This window comes from Malus sylvestris, chromosome 16 (genome assembly GCF_916048215.2).
Source record: "Malus sylvestris chromosome 16, drMalSylv7.2, whole genome shotgun sequence".
Classification (NCBI taxonomy): Eukaryota; Viridiplantae; Streptophyta; class Magnoliopsida; order Rosales; family Rosaceae; genus Malus; species Malus sylvestris.
Window position 1 is genome coordinate 33,066,753 of NC_062275.1, and position 23,196 is coordinate 33,089,948.

The following is a 23,196-nucleotide window of genomic DNA, read 5'->3' on the forward strand; positions in this document are numbered from 1 at the left end:
GTATCAAAATTATTAGTGTACTATACACTGTAAAGTTACGTCTCTGAGTATTTTGTGTAGTGTGTAGAGTGCAGTACATTACATCTTGCATCATGTTTTGTTCACATACCATGAATAGGTCCCATTTCAGTGAATGCAATGCACAGAACTTAAGGTCTTACCACAGAATCAGTGCACAGAACATCCTTGATAATCTTCAGATTTCTGAACATGTGCAATGCTTCCCATATTCTGCGATTAGTGATCAAATTCACAAGTAAAACAACAAATAGTGATGGCGGAGTGCTCATGTTATCCTTGACCTCAATCCTTTTTGATGCCTTGACTTTAAACTCTTTTATTTCAGTCTCTATTTTCTCATCATTAATATCATCTTCTATTTTATTTTCCGTGATCTTAGTGACTGATACAAAAGTCCACCACCTCCCTGCCCGTCGTAAATCAGAATCAGTTTCGGGTTTCGCATCTGCTAAGACAAAAAGATCCCCCGGCAAAGTTTTGTATGGTTCCTTTCCACGTTCTCTTTGCCTGTTTTGCCACTTATCAACCATGATACTATATGTCCTTGTATCATCTAAATTGGACTCGGATTCTTCAAAAGCAATTACTTTAGCAAATGGTGCTCTGTCAATAGTTTCCATACTCGACTGCACATGTGCACGAGTTTCCTCTAATAAGGGAAATGAATAGGACCCAAAATAACGCCCAACTGAATCAAATGATTTAGGAATCTTTTCCACCTAGAAAAGTACAAGTTCAGAATAAGTTTGTTAATAAATCTACAGATGGTGACATTGCATGAGGAAACTATAGAAGCTCAAATATATTGCATTCACAGTCGTTGGAAGCGAGTGCTTTAGCCACCGCATAAATATTTACTTAACCAACTCTAGTGGTTGAGTACCACTAGCTTAAGACTGCATACTGTGAAGCATTGATATAGATACGGATACGACGATACGATAAGACACGACATGGCGATACGAAAAATCTCTAAAAAGTAAGATACGATACCATACGCTATGGATACAGAAAATAAAAATGTATATGGTAACAAAAATATACATTTTGAAACATAATTCATCATTCAAATTCAAGTACATTTGAGCTGTTAGATAAGAAAAGTTCGAAATCTAATCCTCTTTATACAATAGAAGAAGTGTGCGAGTCGTATTCATGGTTTTAATTAGAGAGAAGCTCTTTGTATTCATCAACTTTCAATTATAGATGTCTCCTATTAATTTTCTCTTCCTCATTACCTTTTTTGAAAGTGTAAATGTAACCTAAAAGCCGGATACTCGTATCCATCATGTCAAATTCGTGTTCATCAATCAGGATACGTGTCGCATGAGTATTCAAGAGTATCGGACAAGTATCGTATCCGATCAAGTATCGGATACGGAATACGGGACCAAACAGAAGTATCCGTGCATCATGGACTGCATATTACAAGTAAACTTATATGGTAATAGAGGCTGAAGATATTACACACACACACACACACACACACGCACACACACACAAAGATAATGGGGGAAGTGAAAACCGAACGCGCGGTGTAGGGTGAACACACACAAAGTAAAGAAAAAACTTGAATTATTGCTCAAGGTAGTATAAAGTTTTAATTTTTTGGGTCTAAACATCTTAAGCATTCCCAAAGATACAAAATAAAACAAAAGCTGCAGTAGCAATCTCATCAAAATTTGAAGAAAAACAAGATAAATCTAACAAAATGAAATTTAATACTAACAGTGGAAGAAAAAACCTGGTTTATGTACAGATTCTCATTGAAAATGTCTTCAAGTGACCAAGAAAACACAGTATCCATGAAACGGTCGGAAGCAGACATTGTCTCACTCATTCATTCACTTCCAAAACCTACTTCAATGGAGAGAAAAGTTGATAAGATCAGTTTCAGGAAAACAGAAAAAAAGGAAGTAAGACTTTCCATACATTACAAGAAAGAGATGGAAATTATAGGGTAAACACAGAAGTATTCCCTTTTAACGTAATAAAAGTGAAATTCGTATTCGCTGTTCACAGTTTAGCTTACAGGGGAAGTTCTTTTGAAGATTCGGTGACCATATTGAGCTTTAAAGGTTCAAACTTCACAAGGCTAATTAAAAAAAAAAAAAATGCAAAAGTATTCCTTTTCTTTTAGGAACTTTAACGAAAAGCTCCCGGTATTGTTCACTTTAACAAAAAACCACATTTTTACTTTAAAAAGTCAATCCTGATACTATTCACTTTACCCTTTATTTTGTCCTTATTATTAAAACTAATGAAACGGTCGGAAGTTGAGTTCCATACATTACATTTTCCTTTTAGGAAAACTAATGAAAAGGGCTTGAAAACTTTGAGTTTTAATGATAAAGACAAAATAAAGGGTAAAGTGAATAGTATCAGGATTGACTTTTTAGTGTAAAAATGTGGTTTTTCGTTAAAGTGAACAGTACCGGGTGCTTTTTGTTAAAGTTTCCTTTCTTTTTAGCTTTTTAGACACTTTTGTTTAATTTTGGCTCTTGTTTTTATATTATTTTTTGGCAAAAAACAAAAAGGAGCATGTAAGAGGCTTAGTGTGCGAAAATCATTCAAGATACACGTGTAAAAATGCTCTAGTATTTTCTTTTTGTACAAGTGATGCCACCACATCTTGCTGAACTCACGAAAGGTAGGCAAAGTCTGCCGACTTTACCTGAGATTCTTGGTCCCGCAAAACACGGAAACCTAATCCGATTAGAATCATACGAATTTCCTATATTCTTGGAGGTTCCTACGATCTAGGGATTGACATGCGTCACAAGTAATCACACTCCTAAGAGGAAACAATATTTAGTCCTAGATATCCTCTTGGATTCTTTCGGTTTAATACAAATGCACTATCCTAAAATGTTTCTCTCTCAACTAGTATAAATACCCTTATCTAGGGAATATATCTGGTAACGCAAACTAGGCATACTTTATATTCTCTCACCCATTGCTTGAGTCTTAATATATCTTACTAACTTGACAATCGGAGAGTCTTTAGCTGGTACCACATTGGTACCTTGGTTAATCACGATAGTTTTGGTTCCAATAATTGGTGCTTTCATTAAGAGCAAAACCATGTTCCCCTTACCAAATCACTCTGCCACACCATTTCTGCTAAAGATAGCTTTGTTAATGCTGACATCAACACCCTAGTAGGAAGCAATGAACTTCCTAAAGCCTCTGTTGTTCTGGGAAACAACAATTCACTCGCTAGCAGAGTTCATCCCACCATGGACCAAATATGGGAGATTTTGATGAAGATCAAAACCTCTATCAACGATCTTCAAAAGATTTCGAGGGCTTCTCAGGAGGAGAACCGTTCGAATTCTGTGACTTCAAAAGGCACATGAAAGCCCTGGAGAACGCTCGCGGAACTACTTCGCAAACCCAAGTCCCTATCTTCGGACTTGGAAACATAAATACCATAATTCCGGATGGACAATCTATAGTGATGACCCTTGTTCTGACCCCAGTGTAAATTATTGATTTGAACCCGCACCGAAACGACATGATGGTGGGATTGTTAGTCATACCACTCAGGTGGGATCTGAGTTCAGCGCAATCTTGATCCCTTAAACACTGTAAGAGCTTCTTGTGTAAAGCTTAGGCATCTCGACTTCGACGATCCAAAGTCCTCTGGAGACCAAATGCGGCGTGGACCGCTGAACCGTAATAACCTTAAGACTGCTCCGATAGATGCTTGGAATCAACTCCCTAACAGGGTTGTCACCAAGGTCGCTGGAAAGCATAAAAGGGAGAACAAAGCTCCATTACTTTGAGGAGAAGATTGTAAAGCAACCACAACCTGGGGTTTAAGAAACAAGCAACAAGGAATTAAACATTGACCATAACCCCTAGTACAACAGGAATTAAGTTATGTTCTAATTTCATTGAGTCGTCCAGAATCCCTTCTCGTGTTAGTTTTGCTGAGTGGTCCAGAATCGTGTTCAGATGGGGTTTCGTTGAGTAGTCTGGATACCCTGCTTCTTCTAGATGTCGTTGAGTGGTTCAAAATCATGTTATGTTTGGATTCCATTGAGTGATCTAGAATTCCTTCTCATGTCGGTTCAGTTGAGTGGTTCGAAATCGTGTCTTGTTGGGTTTCAGTTCAGTGATTCGGATACCCTGTTTCCTTTCCTTTTCCTGTGCTAATTTCGTTGAGCAGTCTGAAACAGTGTCCCGTTAGGGCTCCATTGAGTGGTCTAGATACCTTACTTTGTCTCAAATTTTTTTTGAGTGGTCTGGAGTCGAGTTTTGTTTGGGTTCCATTCAGTGGTCTAGAATCCCTTCTCGTGTCGATTCAGTTGATTGTGGTACAAAACCGTGTCCTATTGGGGTTCCGTTGTGTGGTCCGGATACCCTGGTTCATTTCTATTCCATTGAGTGGTATGGGATTGTGTTTTGTTTGGATTCCTTTGAGTGATTTGTAATTCATTCTAGTGTCAGTTCCGTTAAGTGGTCCAAAATCGTGTTTTGCTAGGGTTTTGTTAAGTGGTCTAATACCCTGTTTCGTCTGGATTCAGTTGAATGGTCCGAATCCCTTTTGCTATTCATTTCTATTGAGTTGGTTTGGAATTAAATCCCGATAAATCTTTACAGCTCCTTTGTGTTGGTCTAGAATGTAAGAACATAGGAGTTATAGGCTTCGATCAAACTGTGTGGCTCTAACCCTAGTTTTCAACATGTTTATAAACAAAAGATTGAGAATCATTATTAACTGATTTAGAAAGGACAATGGATGTCTATATGATTACTTCGAGATTTCCAGGTAGTTTATTTATAATTTTATAAAGTACGATTTAATAAATGATTTTGATCCAATTGGTTGATCAATGTGGTTAAAGATTAATGTTGTGCATCGTTGGTTCATGGAAATTTTATGTTGTTGATGGATTATATTGTGAACTACGAATGACTTATTCATGTCTTAGGGTATGTAGTTAGTCTAACACAAAGGTTAGATACAACCATGATAGAAGAGAAAAGTTACTTCAATGTTGAACTATTGACTATGTTTTGACCATGCCTTAGAGGCGACCAATGATAGAGGAACGGGTACATGTTAACGTCACGTGTTGATCTTGGATGTATCTTGGGATTGAGGCAGAGCATCCTATCACCAAGAGATGGAATATCGCCAAGCTCCGGTGGTATTACTAAGAACCTCCAATGAACTACACGTGGTTTGATTCTTCTTTGACATGAGTTGATATGTAGGCCATCCATCACAAATTCAACTACAAAGAATTTCAATGATGTCCATCTACGCGTAGATATGGAGAAGTACCTCTAAAGCTTGCTTAAGTCAAGGTACGTACATTCATCAAAGATGAATCCTGATGTAAACACACATTGTATCATCTTTTCATAGAACTACACCTATAATTTGATTCTCCAAGTCTAGTGATATATAGGCACTCCAACACAGATTCAATCACATCCTTCATCAAACCTCCATTATTTTATAATTCGAATATAGTTTGATTGTTGCATGACTTTTGTTTGTTTTTATCTTTTTGCTGTACAGGGAATACCCTAACATCCCACATATCACACCACTTTGAAAACTATGCAAGAGTTCAAGTATAAAAAATTTAAAGTGTTATTGTTAAAAGAGTCTCCTATAGCTCATTATGTTATGTTCTAGTTAGTAGCTTGGGAGGCTCGAGCCGTATTAAGCATGGTTATGTTAGGTGGACTGCTGAAATTAGGACATGGCCCTTATGCAACCTAAAGGTTGGGGGCTACACACTTAACCCTAAGCTTTGGCCATTCGAGGGAATAATCAGAAGGGTGATCCAAAAATCATCCGAGTAGTGGCCCTAAACTCCACCCTCATAGTACGATTAATTATATCCCGGACCAGCATACTAAATTAAGTACATTTTGTAGTGATTCCGTGCCTAAAGTAGGTCTAAATAAGGCATCCAAACTAGGAAATTATTAGGGTAAATTACATAGTAGCCCCTCAGGTTTGAGGTCTATTGCAATCTTATACAACATCTTTAAAACATTTCACTTTCATACCTCAAGTACTATTTTATTTCAATTTCATACGACCGTTACATTTTCCATCCATGGATATGTTAAATGCTGACGTGGCTGCCACATATATGCCACGTGGCTGCCAAATGTCTGCCACATGGCAAATAAAATAATTTTTTATTTTTAAAAAAAAAAAACCTGTCTGCCACATATCTTTTTTTTTTTCTCTTTCTTCTTCTTCTTCTTCTTCTTCTTCTGGGTTCGGTCCCTTTTTTTTTTTTTTTTTTTCTTCTTCTTCTTCTTCTTCCTCATCCTCCTCCTCCTTCTTCTCTTCTTCTTCTTCCTCCTTCTTCTTCTGGGTTGCAGGGGGTTCGATCATTCTTTTTTTTTTTCTTCTTCTTCTTCCTCCTCCTCCTCTTTCTTCTTCTCTTCTTCTTCTCTTCTTCTTCTTCCTCCTTCTGGTTCGGTCCCTTCTTTTTTCTTTTTTTCTTCTTCTTCTTCTTCTTCCTCCTCCTCCTCCTCTTTCTTCTTCTCTTCCTCCTCTTTCTTCTTCTCTTCTTCTTCTTCCTCCTTCTTCTTATGGGTTCGGTCCATTTCTTTCTTTTTTTTTTCTTCTTCTTCTTCTTCCTCCTCCTCCTCTTTCTTCTTCTCTTCTTCTTCTTCCTCCTTCTTCTTCTGGGTTCGGTCCCTTTCTTCTTTTTTTTTTCTTCTTCTTCTTCTTCCTCCTCCTCCTCTTTCTTCTTCTCTTCTTCTTCTTCATCCTTCTTCTGGGTTGCAGGGGGTTCGGTCCTTTCTTCTTTTTTTTTCTTCTTCTTCCAATTTCAGGTTTTTTTTTTTTAAATTAAAAAATTATTTTATTTTCCACGTGACAGACATTTGGCAGCCACATGGCATATATGTGGCAGCCACGTCAACATTTAACAGATCCATGGATGGAAAATGTAACGGTTGTATGAAATTGAAATAAAATAGTACTTGAGGTATGAAAGTGAAAAGTTTTAAAGATGTTGTATAATATTACAATAGACCTCAAACCTGAGGGGCTACTATGTAATTTACCCAAATTATTAAGATGAAATATTATTCTGATGGAGCTCTAACTCACAAAGTAGCTTAACAAAGTCATCTAAGTGTAATTAGATTCGGAAATGCTTAGGTCCAACACATACAAGGGTCTAACAGAAGGATTCCTAAGGTGTTTCTCATCCTATGTACAAGCGACTAAATTCCTGACGAACCTTTTGTTTAAGTTTCACTACGAATGGACATGCAATTTCGACTAGTAAGGAAACCCCTCCTCGGTTACCCATTGCACTTATTAAAATCCTCAGACCTAGAATGGGGTAGGGTGAAAGAATAAACAAAACCAAAGTCATGCTCAACTTCTCATGCAACACTTAGTTTAATCTTTTGCAAATGTTAACAATCATTACTACTTACCCAACAAGGCAATAGAAACATGTCAAACTGACATTAATATTTGAAGGACATTCCGGACAAAGATAGTCACTTTCTCATCTTAATCCGATCAATGGATGAAGGCAAGTTTTGGAGCAAGAGATTTTGCATGGGTTTAAAACCTGGTATTAGAGTAGGGTGGTACTCTGATTTCACAGTGGAAATCTTTTTATGCACTAAATTTAGAAAATAATATTTTTTTCCTTAGTAATGTTATCATGATAGGTGGATTAATGCCTTAACCTACAAGTTTGTTTTTGACTCAGTTACTTATTAACTTTGAGTTTAGTTTACTCTGGCATGGGCGTCGATCGAAAGTGGATCCAAATCTTCATCAACGCACCCTTACTCTGGAGATCTTACCTTCCTAATCTTTGTTGATGACTAGCACATCCTTGCTCCAATCTTTGTCTTTCTGGAGATTGGTAATGTATGTGTCCCTCATATAACTGGGCCTGGATTGGAAGAAATAATGAGCACTATAGCTCTTCAGCATGGTGTACAAGGAACATAATTCTTGAATTCTGAACTCCGTCCCATACAATTTGTCCAGGAGCTCTTAGCTGGTGATGATCAGGTGAAACATCAGAGTAAGATTGCATAAGGAAAGGTTGTAGAAAATCAACACTTCCTTTGTCAAGTTTGAAATGAGGAATTTCAGACCTAAATCTATGTACTGGGGGTGGATCCTGGTACAAGGAAGAATTCGACAGAGGGGAGAAGATGTTTTCACTGCCTTCCTACTGGATTTTGCAATTGTTCACCAGATTCTGGCGAACCTTGAAAAGTGAATCACATTCCTCCTTACTGTGAATTATGATCATCGGAGGTTTGAAGTAGGAGTTATAGATGGTTGTCGGGGCAGGTTGAACACTGGAAGATGCCATTTCTTTGACAGAAAGATAGAGAGGAAAGTCAGACAAGTTGAAGTTTGGGAGGAGTTTAGAAATTTTCCAAACAGTCAAAGGGTTTTTTTTTGCACTTAAGGGCGATTTATAAGCATGAAGAAAATGAAGGAAAAAAATATGAGGTAGTGACAAGTTTTTTCGAAATCATCTCACCCTTGAATCTGGATAGTCTCGTCTCAAGCCATGTGCATTTGAAGACGGAAATCAATCGGTAACATAAAAACATCTCCTCGTTTTTCGCATACATGCAAAGTGACATCTGTCATCATTGTTATCTCTATGGCACAACTCTAGAGATCACACGCCTGAGAACGGAATGTCTCTACTACCTCACAACGTTAGCGAGACTGGATTGCCACGTGTCCATTCGCAAGCGGAATGTTTTTTTAGATACCTCAAAAGTTCGGTCATGGACTCAACAACTTTGATTGGATTAAGCTACTCAAACGAACCAGGGATGCCACCACACCCTGATGAACTTCAAAAAGGGAGGCAAAGTCTGCCGACTTCGCAGAGATCGACTATTCTGGACTTCGCTAAGATCGACTATTCTTGTTTCGTAAGACACAGAAAGTTGATCCGATTGAAGATCAGACAGGTTTCCTATAGTCTTGGAGATTCTTGCGATCTATGGATTGGTGTGTGTGTCGCAAGTAATCACACTCCTAAATGGGAACAATATTTAGTCTTAGATATCCTCTTGGATTCTCACAATTGAATATGAAATCATTATTTTATAAGGTTTATTTCTCGACTAGTATAAATACCCTTATCTATGGCACATCTCTGGTAAACGCAATCTATGCATGCATACTCTATATTTTCTCGCCCACTATTTAAGTCTTAATATTGCTTTCTAATTTGATAGTCGAAGAGCTTTTGGCAGGTACCCTGAGTTAATCACGATTGTTTGCTTTCTTGTAGGTGGCAAGACTTGCGTACCTACTCCGTCCGCGACGGTGCACAATTTTGGTTCAACATCTGCAACGTGACAACGAAAATAGGCCCAATGCATTTGATTTTTCCATTCCACATATTTTTTTATTGGTGTTTAATTGTGAGAAGAGCTTAGATAATACGTGTAATTGTCACCGCGACATTCTATATCAACGTCATAATGTTATGTAGACAAAACTTATTATTGTCTATGAATTTGGCATGAGACACTATAATGATAGTATTACTCGTGTAATATGAATTGCTCTCCTAATAACATTTCAATAAGCACAATATATTTAAAGGAAAACTAACGAAAAGTCCAAAAAAACTTATCTTTTAATGAAAAGTCATTTTTAAAGGTATAGTGAATAGTACCAGGAAAATGTATAAATGTGGTTTTATGTTAAAAGTGAACAGTATCGGAAGCGTTTTGTTAAAACTCCCTATATTTAATTTTTTTGGTCTGACACATCGAGATTCTTCAAACAGATACGCATACATCACAATCTTTTGCTCCAAAACACATGCCCAGCTAGTCCCTAATTATACTCAGAAACTTTAATTATTTAATTGAAACTGGATGGAGCAAAGTTGATTGTATGTCATGTTTACTTGTCATGAAAAGGAACGGGAATATGAAGAAGAACAAAGCTTGTCTGCTTAAAAATAAGCAAGAGCTCCTCTTACCCAATAACAACTTGTATGAGTAAACTATATATCCTCCCATGATAATATCATAACTCTGTAGTTCTTAATAAACACGCGAATTAGAATCATATACATTCTTTTTAAATTTTTTATTGTTAATAATCTGAATGGTTCCCAATTTTCCTTGATTTTGATCAATGTTGTTTGCCTAATTATAATCCTTTTACTTATTTTTCAATGAGTATATGGCTTCACTCAAAGCTTGGCTGCGGCCGCTGCCCCAATCTTAGCCTTGATGGCTTCCTTTGTCTTGTTGAAATTTTGCAATTGATCATCAAACGACATTCTCTGAAGATGTCATGAAGAAAAATAACAAAATAATTAAGATTATAGAGTATTTACTCTTGTACCCTATGCCATATCTCGAAAATTTAATCTCAACAATTTTTTGTTAAAGTCTGATAAGATGATCAAATCGGGTTTTAGATTTGGGGACTGAGAGTTTGACAAGATGATTAATGAAGTGAGAAATGGATTTATCTGTTAAATGGGTTAACAAAATAGAGTAAAGAGGAAACATTACATACAAATATTATTATTGCTTCCATATATTAAATGCATTGTTGTATTTAAGCTCACCTGTTTATCCCTTATGAATATTTAACAGGTGAATCCTAAAAAGGCAGTTGACTGTCACGGGAGGTGTAGAGAAACTTTTGCAATGTAAATTAAGAGATGTTTATTTTCTTGTTACTTTTTTTTATTCGTGCACCGGGCACAAGGTTTAATTTTATGTTGACCTTGAATTTGAGGCGTGACAATAATACTAGACATTATATAACATCATGCAACATGATGCTTATTTTAAATTTTCTTTTTCTTTTTTTTTTGGGTCAAACGATGAATTTTTTAGATTAGGGAGCCGACATAATTGGTGCAAGGGTAATACTCATCTCCATTACTGTGGTAGAATGTCACTTACGATCCATATTTTAAATTGTCAATAACAACTCTTTTTCTATAGAATACGTTTGCATATAAAAGCTCAAGGTCCCCGCAATCATGTGTTGTCAATGCGTTGCAATCAATAAAGTTAAGATTTAGTCTCGTTGTACCCAAAAAATTGTACTTTAAGAAAAACAATTTTTGACCCAAAAAAAAAGAAAAGAATAAATCAATGACAGATGATAACCATATTTGAGGTAATTATAGGTGGATAACTTTAGGCAAATGTAGTGTTCTAAAAGTCCTCACCTAGAGTCGCTTACGCCTTGCCTAGACGTTAAGTGGCTGGCCACCGCCACGATTAATTTCTAGGCGTATAAAAGAAATATAAAGGGCGCCTAGATCCGCCTAGACACCCATCTAGACCGCTTAAGTCGCAATTCTCATTTAGACAAAAAATATATAAATTATATTTTGCATTTTATATTTTTAATAAATTGTACAAGACTTGTTTAATACTTAGATGAACACTTATTATACGTTTGTTCCTCATGTTTTCAATATGTTCTAGCAATTTATAATTATATGTTATTCTATTTTGCAATTTATGTATCATAATACAATTATGTATTTTTTTAAAGTGTAAGTAGACATTTATTTATTTGTTATATAATAAATTTAACTAAAATTAAAAAATAAAATGCCTAAGCCCCGCCTAGACACCTAGATGCTAGGCCATGCCACCGCCCGACTAGCCTTTAATGCTTTTTAATACCTTGGGGCATCTGACATGATGGCCTAAACCAATGTGACATAGAGTACTGATATTAGAGAAATGTTATATTACATTGTAATTCCAATTAAATAAGTATTGATGGTCATGACATACTACTTAGTGTCATTCGTGATTTGTGAGAATTAGAGTTTGTCTTAATTCACTAATCTATTGAGAAAAAAAAATGATTGTCCACTGCCTTGCTAATTAAAATATGATGGATTATACACCCATTTGAGAAATAGATTGAAGCAAAGAAATTAACAAGGATTGTTACAACCTGCCCCTAATTTTCTATGTTAAGTAGTCCTTATTCAGTCACCGATTTCTACGAATCTTTATATCAAAATCGAAGCCCTCGTCTAGCCTACGACGTTTGTCACCTCGATTCCCCCAGAAACAACTAAACAAGGAAGAAGTTCATAGCTTTGTTCACAGGGAGACTCATCAGTGTTCATTCACAAGATGTTCGTAGCTTTGTTTGCACAAACAACTAAAAAAACGTATAAAGTGCAGAAGGAAATAAAAACTAGGAAAAATCAAAAGACGTACGTACCTTCTACCTTCTCTCTCCAGATTCCTTTGCCTACAAAACGCCGGAGCACAATCGGTCTGTATATGAAGCTAAACAAAGTATGTATGCTTTTTGTTTTCCCTTTTCAAGTAAAACCGATCGACAGGAAGTTGAAATTGGCAGAAAATGAAATCAAGAGACAAGAAAACAACGAAATTGATAGAACGAAATGTTTTTTTTTCTTCTGGTTTTCGGTTTCGATTTTTCTCTTTTAGAAGTAAATCAAAGTAGATTGATTAAGCAAAAGAAGGTTCTGTGATGAATAAAGTAAACAACACAGGCATGTGTAATTTGAAATGGAGCAAATAATGAAAACAGAAGAAGAACCTTCTTAGCAGAAGAATATGGGACGAATGCATGAGAGAGACAACGTAGTACGATAGAGAATCCCAACGTAGTATGTAATTGGAAAAGACGAAGGTGGGGACTAATTCGGGTATTCGATTCCTTGCGCAATTGTGAAAAAGACTAATGTGAGGAATTAATCTGGCATTCGATTCCTCAACGGAATTGTAAAAAAAGATAATGTGAGAACTTATTCTGGCATTCGATTCCTCGACGGAATTGTAAAAAAGACTAATGTGAGGACTTGTTCTGGCATTTGGTTCCTCGACGGAATTAATTGTACTTGTTCTGGCATTTGGCGCAAAATGGCTGTATTAGTTGACGTCATTAGTTAGCACTTTGGCGTGGGAATCTACACGAACAAATTAACAATATTTTTTGTATTATAACATTAATAGGGTGAATGTTCTGCATGAAGAAAACCTCGCATTAAGACTATGGGGTGCCAAAACCAAATTTTGTGACACCAAGTACAATATTTAGCTTCCTAAATGGTTCCTTTTCCCCAATTCTGTAGTACTAAGATTTAATCTTTTGTTGCTTCTCGATTTCCATTTGCTTCAAAACGAATTTCAACTTTTCTTCTTCTTATAGCACTACAAAAAAAGTAGTCATTACCGACGAAGATTTTCCGACGGTCCCAAAAAACCGTTGTAAAAAGCACATTTTGCGACCATAAAATATGGGTCGTCGGTAACATGGCATGAAACAAATATTTATTACCAACGCACATAATGTCATTGGAAAAAGTCTCAAGTTTCGTCGGAAATGCACTTTTGTTTGGTGGGAAGAATTGGCGCCAGTTGTATTAACGATGAGTAAAGTTCTTATCGGAAATAGAATAGTTATTTCCGAAGGTTTACATATTGACGAAATTGATTTAGTATTTTTTAGGGAAAAAAAGTCCTCTTGGTAATGTTTTTATATTTTCGAGGGTGATTAGTTGTTGTCAGAAGTAATTATATTTTTTCCGACGAAATTTTTTTCTTTGTCAGAATAAATTTTTAAGGCATGGTTTTGTGGGAATCAATTATTTACCAATGGTCACATGTGTCGTTGGAATATTCTTCAAATAAGTTTGATGCTTAATTTAAATTGAAGATCGAATTCGTTCATTGTACTCTTACAGGGTTGAGGAGTGTATTTGTAAAAAATCATCAAAATTGGAGTTATAATAACCGTTAAATCGTGAGTTTTCGTTTATAACCGTTGAAAGGTTTCGTCTTGTTACCTAATATCTGAATGTCAGTTTTATGTGATTTTTTACGTATGCAATCTTGGAGCATATACAAACAAGTTTGATGGTTAGATTGTTGATTTGTAGAATGGGTAATCCTTTAAAACGATAGATTCAACAAACACTTGGAGTTTACTTTATACTTCTATTAAGTAGAACATAATATTTTGTGGTATCCACTAGTACAAATATTTTAAATTGAAGATCGAATTCTTTCATCATACTCTTATAGGATTGAGGAGTGTATTTGTAAAAAATCATCAAAATCGGAGTTAAAACAACCGTTAAATCGTGAGTTTTCGTTTATAACTGTCGAAAGGTTTTGTCCCGTTACCTAATATCACTAGTAAAAAAAAAACACTTTGCGCGACGCAGGTCCTTCGTCGCGCAAAGTCAAAAAAACGTCGCGCAAAAATTAGCGCAACGAACCTTCGTCGCGCACCAACCGTCGCGCTAAGGCCGTGACAGAAGGGTTTGCGCGACGAAGAAGAGAACTGCGTCGCGCAAAGTAGTTTTGCGCGACGTAGGTCCTACGTCGCGCAAAGTGTCTTTGCGCGACGCAATTCTATACGTCGCTCAAAACTACTTTGCGCGACGTATAACATGCGTCGCGCAAAGACAGTTTGCGCGACCCAGATCCTACGTCGTGCAAAGTATTTTTGCGCGACGTATGTTACTCCTTCGTCGCGCAAACCACTTTTTTTTTTTTTGGCAAAAATATTTTTTATTTAAATTTTAATAAATATTGTAAATTCTAAACAATAATTAATAAACAAAAAAAAAGTATTTAATTATAAAATATATGAAAATGTACATACAAGATGCCCGAACAAAAAAGAAAAAACTACAAGTAGTCTTCTATGTTTGATACATCAGACTACTGGGTATCGGCTAGGCGAAATGGCTGGGAGGTCGAAGGTGGAGCAAGATTAGGTGCTGGCATCGGGATTTAGAGGCCGGAAATCTGTAAGGCCCGTACAATAATACTCATCTGCTCGCCCTGGGCTGCAAGTTGACCTTTTAGGGTTGTCACTTCCTCCTTCAAGGCATTGACCTCTCCTGTGGTCGATCTGAAAAAGGAGGCACCCGTCTCACGAACCCGCGCCTTCCCCATACACCGAACAATAAAAATATAACATTAGAAACTAGTCCTTTCTTGCATTTGAAACTAATCAATTAGCAGCCAAAGTAATATCATATCCTTTCTTGCATTTGTTCACACACACACACACACACACACATATATATATATATATATATATATATATATATATATATATATATATATATATATATATAAAGCAGTAGTGCAATGGTAGAAACAATACTAATTAACAATGTCAACTATGCTTTAAACCAATAGGATCAAATGTTCCGTTTATGTGTATCTTGATTATTTTGGTCGCAAGTTAATATGTCGTATTTTTATTTGTCGTAAAATACATGTAAGAAAGCAATTCTAAGTAGATATATACTTGATGTTTATCCAAAAGCTATCTTCAAACACATTGACAATATTCTTAGTGCAGTTATTAAATTCTATACCTGCAATCTAACTAAGAAAGCTTTAATTATCATGGCCTATCTGACATGGACAAATCAATCATCAAACATAGACAGTCCTTATGCACCTAATTATACAGCATGGGAAGCATGACTTCATCAGTCAACAAACATACACAGTCCTTATGCACAAATCAAAAGTGGCATCAAGAAAAACTGTAACTACAAATGTGAGAACAATCATCGCGTTAGAAATCATTTATCAATCTTAAATAAGTGTCCATACAAGCAAAGTGTTGGCAACAAACCCCGTAGACATGTGTAAGAAAAAGATTAGAAGCACAAGTGTAAGAAAAGGAAAGCTGGATAAGTTACCTGCTTCCCATTCTCATCCATGATAACCATCCTCGGCAACGATTGAACCTGCATTAAGAAATTTGACTCTCATACAAAGAGAAATAGGTTCACTAATGCCCAAACTCAATACAAGCAAACGACGAGAGAACAATCTCAGAACTTATCTGGAAAGAGATCCAAACCACATGCATGCATACATCTTCGTTGCCTCTGAAGACCAAAAGAACCAAACAAATCAGCTCAAAAATGCAACCGGAATTTTCACTATGCCACAATAGATGAAAATTAGCATAGGAAGGCACACAACTCTATATGAACATATATTTTTTACCAGTAAAAGAGGGAAGAAAACCTAACTCTCAGAGTCTCATGACTTATTGTCAAAACATAGGCAAAAACTTAATGGACGCAGTTTCCAAATAAGTTTTAAAAACTTTATGAGCCTTGCATGGAAGAGAAGTAATCTTCCAGTACTTGGTTTTCTTAATTGACATGTTTTCAGCAGGAGTGTTGGTTGACATGTACCTCGCCATCCAAGACCTACTTGCTTCTTAAATCTGTTCTTGTCTTTTCATTTCAATTTTTTATTTTTTTTCAAAAGAGGAAGAAACAATTGTCATTATTATTTTTTTGGGTCAAGATTATATTATATGAGATGGGGACTTTCAGATTAAAAATGAGAAACAGAAAAACCTGCTAAACCAAGTAACATAATGAAGATCACTTTTTTTTCTTTTTTCAAATAACAAAAGTCCAAGAGAAAGATTTACCTTCCAAACTGCGTCTCTCTTTGCAGTTCCAACCAAGTATGGATGATGAGCACAGAACAAAACTCGTGTTGCTGCACTTGGAGCTGCAGGTAGAGCTACTAATGATATGACAAGTAAAGCCTTCACTGAAACCTCAACCAAAGGGAGGAATGGTACTTGAGTGTCCAATGAATTATCTGTTTCACTATAACACATAGAAAATTAAATCCCCGCCACCATATCAGAGAGGATATGAGAAACAATGTGCAGAGATGGGTACTTAAATGTACAAATCAATACACTTAAACCACCACAAACACTTGTATTTAATATTGTTATTAATAGTATATTTAAATATGATTGAAAGGAAGAACCAACAGCATCAACTAAAGCTACAGAACCATAAGAAGAACAAACCGAACTTAACAATGATGGTCAAGGTTCAAGATGCTTATTCTGCCTGCACCCACCCCAATGGGAAGAATTAAAAAGGATAAGTAGCGTATATAAAAAAGAGTTGCACCTTAACTTTGATCATGCCAAGTGGAGCATTACACATTTCTTGCAGTGTGTTGTATTAAGGACAAAAGTGTAAATATCTCTTCAAGAGATAAATCTTAGAGACTAAGTAATTGTTACAGTTTATTAGGACAGTTAGTTTTTTTGTTAGGCTTGTCTTACATGTATATATATACTCAAGATGTAATATTATCTGATGTGTAAATGAAAATATATTTTCTAATATGGTATCACCGCCTTTTTTGGTCTAACGACCGCCTCTCTTTTTCGATCCAAACTCTTCCGCTTCCCGCTTTGATCTTCTTCCCCGATTTGTCTTCTTTCTCCTTCCCCAACTTCAAACCCTAGCCATGGCGACTAGTGCATCTCCGTCCTCTGATGCAGATTCTCATCGCTCTTCCACCTCTTCTGCAATTACATCGATCACGATTCAAAATATTGGATCTCTGGTCCCGATTAAGCTCACTACTACGAATTATCTGACATGGCGTGCTCTTTTTGCTCCGATCTTCCGTCGGTATAATCTCACTGGTTTGATCGATGGATCCATGGCGGCACCACCTCAATTTCTTCCTGATGCCTCCGGAAATTGTACTACGACATTGAATCCGGATTTTGTGACTTGGTTCGAGAATGATCAGAACATTCTCATCTGGTTAAATTCAACCCTCTCGGAGTCTCTCATTCCCTACACCGTTGGTGTTACCTCTGCTCGAGAGCTTTGGGCTAAATTGGAATCCCGTCTTGCCACCGCCTCTCAGTCGCATATTCATGAGCTCCGATCTCGCCTTCGTAATCTTTCCAAAGGTGAATCCACGGCTGCTCAGTATCTTCAGAAAATTGAAGAAATTGCTGATGCCCTTGCCAGTGCCGGTGCACCGGTTGATGATTCTGATCTCATCTCTGTCACTCTGCATGGCCTGCCTCCTGAATTTGATTCGTTTGTTGACGCGATACAATTTCGCCTTGGATCTACAATGATTGATGAACTTCATGGCCTCTTGATCAGCAAAGAAATTCAACTCAACAGTCGCAAGAATTTGTCATCTGCGCCACCTTTTCAGGCTTTCTCATCCTCCCCTGGTATTCTGCCTACACCGCCTCAAGCATTCACTGCTCAGAATTTCGCCCACTCCACAACCACCAGCCGTGGTGTGGATCGAAATTCAAGGAATTACTCTTCCAATCGAGGCAACTTTCGTTCAAACAACACTAACAATCAGCGGCAATTTTCGTATCGCCCAAATCAGAGGCCAACCTATCATAATAATCGTGGAGGTCGTCACAACTTTCAATTTTCTAGCAAGAAAGTTCCTTGTCAAATCTGTCGCCAATTTGATCATGAAGCTTGGGACTGTCCTCATCGCATAAATGCACATTATAGTGTGAAATCCTCTCCCTCTGCAATGGTGGCGAACACTTCTACTTCTGCTCCTACTTGGATTATAGACTCAGGGGCTACATCTCACATGACCAATGCTTATGGCAATCTTCAGAATCCAGAACCATATACCGGACCTGAACAAGTTTATATTGGAGATGGAAAAGGTTTATCCATATCTCATTCTGGCTCTTCTCTTTTGCCTACTGCACATCATAATTTTCGATTACAAAATGTGCTTCATGTTCCTGAACTTAAGCACAATCTACTTTCTGCAAACAAATTTTTAATTGACAACTGGTGCTCAATGCATCTTTATCCTTTTCACTTCACTGTGAAGGATCTTTCTTCGGGGAGGATGCTTTTTAAAGGTCCTGTCAACGACGGTTTCTATCCTTTTCATCCTGCTTCATCCCATGCTGTGCATCCCAAGGCTTTGACTGCAACTGTTAAAGCTTCAAATACTATGTGGCATCAACGGTTGGGCCACCCCTCTGTGAAGATTTTGCATAAATTGGCTGCACATTCTTGTATCTCCATTTCAAATAGTAGAAATAAGTCTTTTTGCTCAGATTGTGCATTAGGCAAGTGTTCTAGACTTCCTTTTGTATCTACTCCTTGCACTACAAGTAAACCTCTAGAACTTGTTCACACAGATGTTTGGGGGCCAGCACCTGTGTCTTCTCTTAATGGTTCTCGATACTATGTACTGTTTGTGGATGATTACACCAAGTACACTTGGTTTTTCCCTTTGAAATACAAATCTGAGGTATTCTCTGTGTTTGTTCAATTCAAGAATCTTGTTGAAAACTTTCTGTGTACTAAACTCATTGCTCTAAGATCTGATGCTGGAGGTGAATTCATGAGTACTTCTTTCTCTCAGTTTTTAGTGGATAATGGCATTCAACATCAACTTAGTTGTCCTCATACACCTGAGCCGAATGGGTGTGCCGAAAGGAAACACAGACACTTGGTTGAAACTGCAAGGACTTTGTTGGCAGCTTCTAATGTACCTCATTTCTATTGGGTTGATGCCTTTGCAACTGCAATTTATCTCATCAATCGATTACCTACAGCATACAAATCTTCACCTTGGGAGTTGTTATTTCACAAAGTTCCAAATTACAGTACTCTTCGAGTGTTTGGATGTGCTTGCTTCCCTTGGTTACAACCCTATTCTCCTTCAAAGCTACATCCAAAGAGCAAGTTATGTGTTTTCTTGGGTTATAGTCTACATCATAAAGGATATAAATGTCTTGACCCAGTGACCAAGAGAATCTACATATCTCGGCATGTTCTCTTTGATGAAACTCGGTTTCCCTGTCACCATTCTTTAGTCCCTGTTCCTACCACACCTCCTCCATCTCCTTCTCAGCACATCCCATCCTCTCTCACATTTACCACTTCCATTTCCTCTCCTCCGTCTTTATCCCTTCCTGCTATATCACCACCCTCTCCTCCACCCTATGCCTTATCCCGATCTCAGCAACCTCCTTCCCTCTCCACAGAGTTACAAGTTTCCTCCCCTCCTAATCAACCTTTACCACCTTCATTCCCTTCATCTAATCATCACCAAATGCAAACACGATCCAAATCTGGAATATTCAAACCCAGGGCATTCACAGTCATAAAGCATCCAATTTCAACCCATGCCTCTTCTGATTATACTCCTCATACCTACCTGCAAGCATCCAAACATCCTCACTGGTGCAAAGCAATGCAAGACGAGTATAATGCTCTTCTCAGCACAGGTACATGGTCTTTAGTCCCTTCTATATCATCTCAAAATATTGTAGGCTGCAAGTGGGTATTCAGAATCAAGAGGAATCCGGATGGCTCTATTGACAGATACAAGGCTCGATTGGTTGCTAAAGGTTACAATCAACAAGAGGGCTTGGACTATTCTGAGACTTTTAGTCCCGTGGCCAAACCAGTTACCATCCGCATACTTCTCACTCTTGCTTGTCAATTTGATTGGTTTCTCAACCAACTTGATGTTAGCAATGCTTTTCTGCATGGTACTCTTACAGAATCTGTGTTTATGCAACAACCTCCTGGCTTTGAGGATGCCACCAAGCCAAATCATGTTTGTCATCTTCACAAGTCTCTCTATGGTTTGAAACAAGCTCCTCGAGCTTGGTATGAAAAATTGCACGGTGCTCTGGTTTCCTTGGGATTTACTGGTTCCCAAAATGATCATTCCTTGTTCATTAAAAAGGTTCCCCATTTGGTCTTCGTCTTAGTCTATGTGGATGACATTTTAGTCACTGGACCCTCTTCTGCAGCATGTCAAACAGTGATCACGAAATTGAGCAGTTTGTTCCCTGTTAAAGACCTTGGTCCGTTGCATTATTTCTTAGGCATTGAAGTTAAGCGGTCATCTTCTTGGATCTTTCTTAATCAATCAAAATACATTCTTGATCTTCTTCACAAGTCTCATATGGATGGAGCCAAACCCTGTGCAACACCCCTGAGTACAGACAAGCTTGATCATGACTCTCCACTTCTTGCCAATCTTACTGAATACAGGTCTTTGGTCGGTGCATTACAGTATCTCACCTGGACTCGCCCCGATTTGAGCTTTGCTGTTAATCTGGTTTGTCAGTACATGCATCGTCCTCGAGTCTCTCATCTTCAAGCTGTCAAAAGAATCCTTCGGTACTTAAAAGGTACTATTGATTTGGGGTTATGGTTTTCTAAAACTTCAGCTCCCTTGGATATTCAAGCATTCTCTGATGCTGATTGGGCAGGTTGCCCTTTAGACAGGCGATCCACTGGTGGCTTCTGTATTTTTCTTGGCAGTTCTATTATCAGCTGGAGTGCTAAAAAGCAACCAACAGTGGCAAGATCATCCACTGAAGCTGAATACAGGTCTCTTGCTCATACTGCCGCAGAACTGTCATGGATTTCTAAAATTTTAACTGATATAGGCTACTCTCTTCCTTGTGTTCCTCAACTGTGGTGTGATAATATCTCTGCCATTTCTCTGGCAAAGAATCCTATTTTTCATGCTCGCACAAAGCATGTCGAAATAGATTATCATTACATACGGGAGAGAGTATTAGCCAACCAAGTTGCTATCCGTTTTGTGTGTTCACAAGATCAGATTGCTGATATTTGTACCAAGCCTCTGTCCAAATCCAGATTTACACTTCTCAGATACAAACTCTCTCTTCGGCTACCTCAGTTTCGTTTGAGGGGGGATATTAAGGACAAAAGTGTAAATATCTCTTCAAGAGATAAATCTTAGAGACTAAGTAATTGTTACAGTTTATTAGGACAGTTAGTTTTTTTGTTAGGCTTGTCTTACATGTATATATATACTCAAGATGTAATATTATCTGATGTGTAAATGAAAATATATTTTCTAATATGTTGATCATGCCAATCCTCTGAGCCTGTTTAAATGGAAATGTTAATTAAAGATAACACAAGCAGAAGCCGCTTAACAGTGTGCTCAAATAAGGAAATGTTAAGAAAATATAGTGAGGACTTGTCTTTTCCCTAATTTGAATATTACTCTGACTGAGGAAGATATGGACTTACCTCCTAACCCCACTCTTTGTTCCTAATTAGTCCCTTCCTTACCCATACACCTACAGAAGAAAAAGAAGAAACTAAAAAGTCCCTTCCACGGCCCAATACCCGATTCGACTCGTTCTGAGTCGAACTCGTTGTCGTGAAACCCAGCCGCAGACGAGCTTGGAGAGGCAGGGGTCGCCGGAGTGCTCGCTTCCTTTGCTGGCGTCACTAGGTCCGGAGCTGTATCCTCCTACGAGTCTATCTTTCACCCGGTCGTCGAGCGGGTAAGTGACCCGTTTCGATCTCGTTCTAACAAAACCAGTCATTGATGATCAAACAGTTTCTCCTTCCTACTTTTGTTTCAGTAAATCGAGGGAAAGAAAGAGAGGGAGATTTTGGGTCTGCAGGGAAAGGTTCAAGATTGGGTTCGAAAGAAGGGGAAAGAATGAGGGAAAGAAAGAAAGGGAGATTTGGGGTTTACGGGGAAAAGAGGGTTCAAGATTGGGTTCGAAAGAAGGGGAAAGAAGGAAGGAGGGTTCAGATTTATCACAACTCATAAATAAAGAGGGAAAGAAAGAGGGAGGGTTCATGTTTGGGGAGAGAAAGACCGAGTGAGGGAAAGGGAGAGAGAGGAAGATATGAGCGAGAGGGAGAGAGAGGGTGATTCACCTGCGTGAGAGGATGAGGGAGACGGAGTGAGAAGAGAGAGTTCAGTGAGAAGAGAGTTCGGGAGACCGAGTGAGAAGAGAGAGTTTGGGTTTATCACAGATAGCAAAAATTTAAACAAAGCGCCTATTTTTAACAAGTGCACCGCCAAAATTATCACACATTGCGCGACGCAGGTTTACCTTTAGACGTCGCGTAAAGGGTTTTTGCGTGACGAGTACACGTGGCGTCGCGCAAGGTATTTTTTTTTATATAAATATTATAAAATGTACTGAAAATGTAATTTTACTGCCTTCAAATTCAATTTTTTTTTCCATAAAACCCACAATAATATATTGTTATAACAATTGCAATAAATTTAAAGCTACTTAATAAATATACATGTTTTTCAATTTCTTAAGTGTTATAGGTACAGAATAAATAAATTTAAATTTACTTAATATATATATACACACATACCATTGAAATTGATGAGATACGCATTGTACAAAACTAATTTGAACGATCAAACCGTCAAACTTGTTTGTATATACTTCGAGATTGCATACACCAAAAATTGCAAAAAAAAAACATTCAGAGATTAAGTAACGGGACAAAACTTTACGACGGTTATAAACAAAAAATCACGATTTAACGGTAGTTTTAACTCCGATTT

At 37.5% G+C, this 23,196-nt stretch overlaps 1 protein-coding gene across 5 annotated transcripts in view; it reads right to left on the minus strand.

The window, feature by feature from the left end:
* The window catches only part of LOC126608470 (uncharacterized), a 73,580-nt gene that overhangs the window by 18,653 nt on the left and 31,731 nt on the right, over positions 1-23,196 (minus strand). Inside the window, exons 1-3 of one of the 5 annotated variants that reach the window (XM_050276356.1) lie at positions 12,245-12,586; positions 1,766-1,878; positions 162-740 (exon numbers count right to left, since the gene is read on the minus strand). In XM_050276356.1, coding sequence (XP_050132313.1) covers positions 162-740; positions 1,766-1,861 — 675 coding nt within the window. In that variant the 5' untranslated portion in view covers positions 1,862-1,878; positions 12,245-12,586. Of the gene's footprint in view, positions 1-161; positions 741-1,765; positions 1,882-12,244; positions 12,587-23,196 lie in introns of those variants that run through there. The other 4 variants (XM_050276357.1, XM_050276358.1, XM_050276359.1 and 1 more) reach the window with 4 other exon arrangements.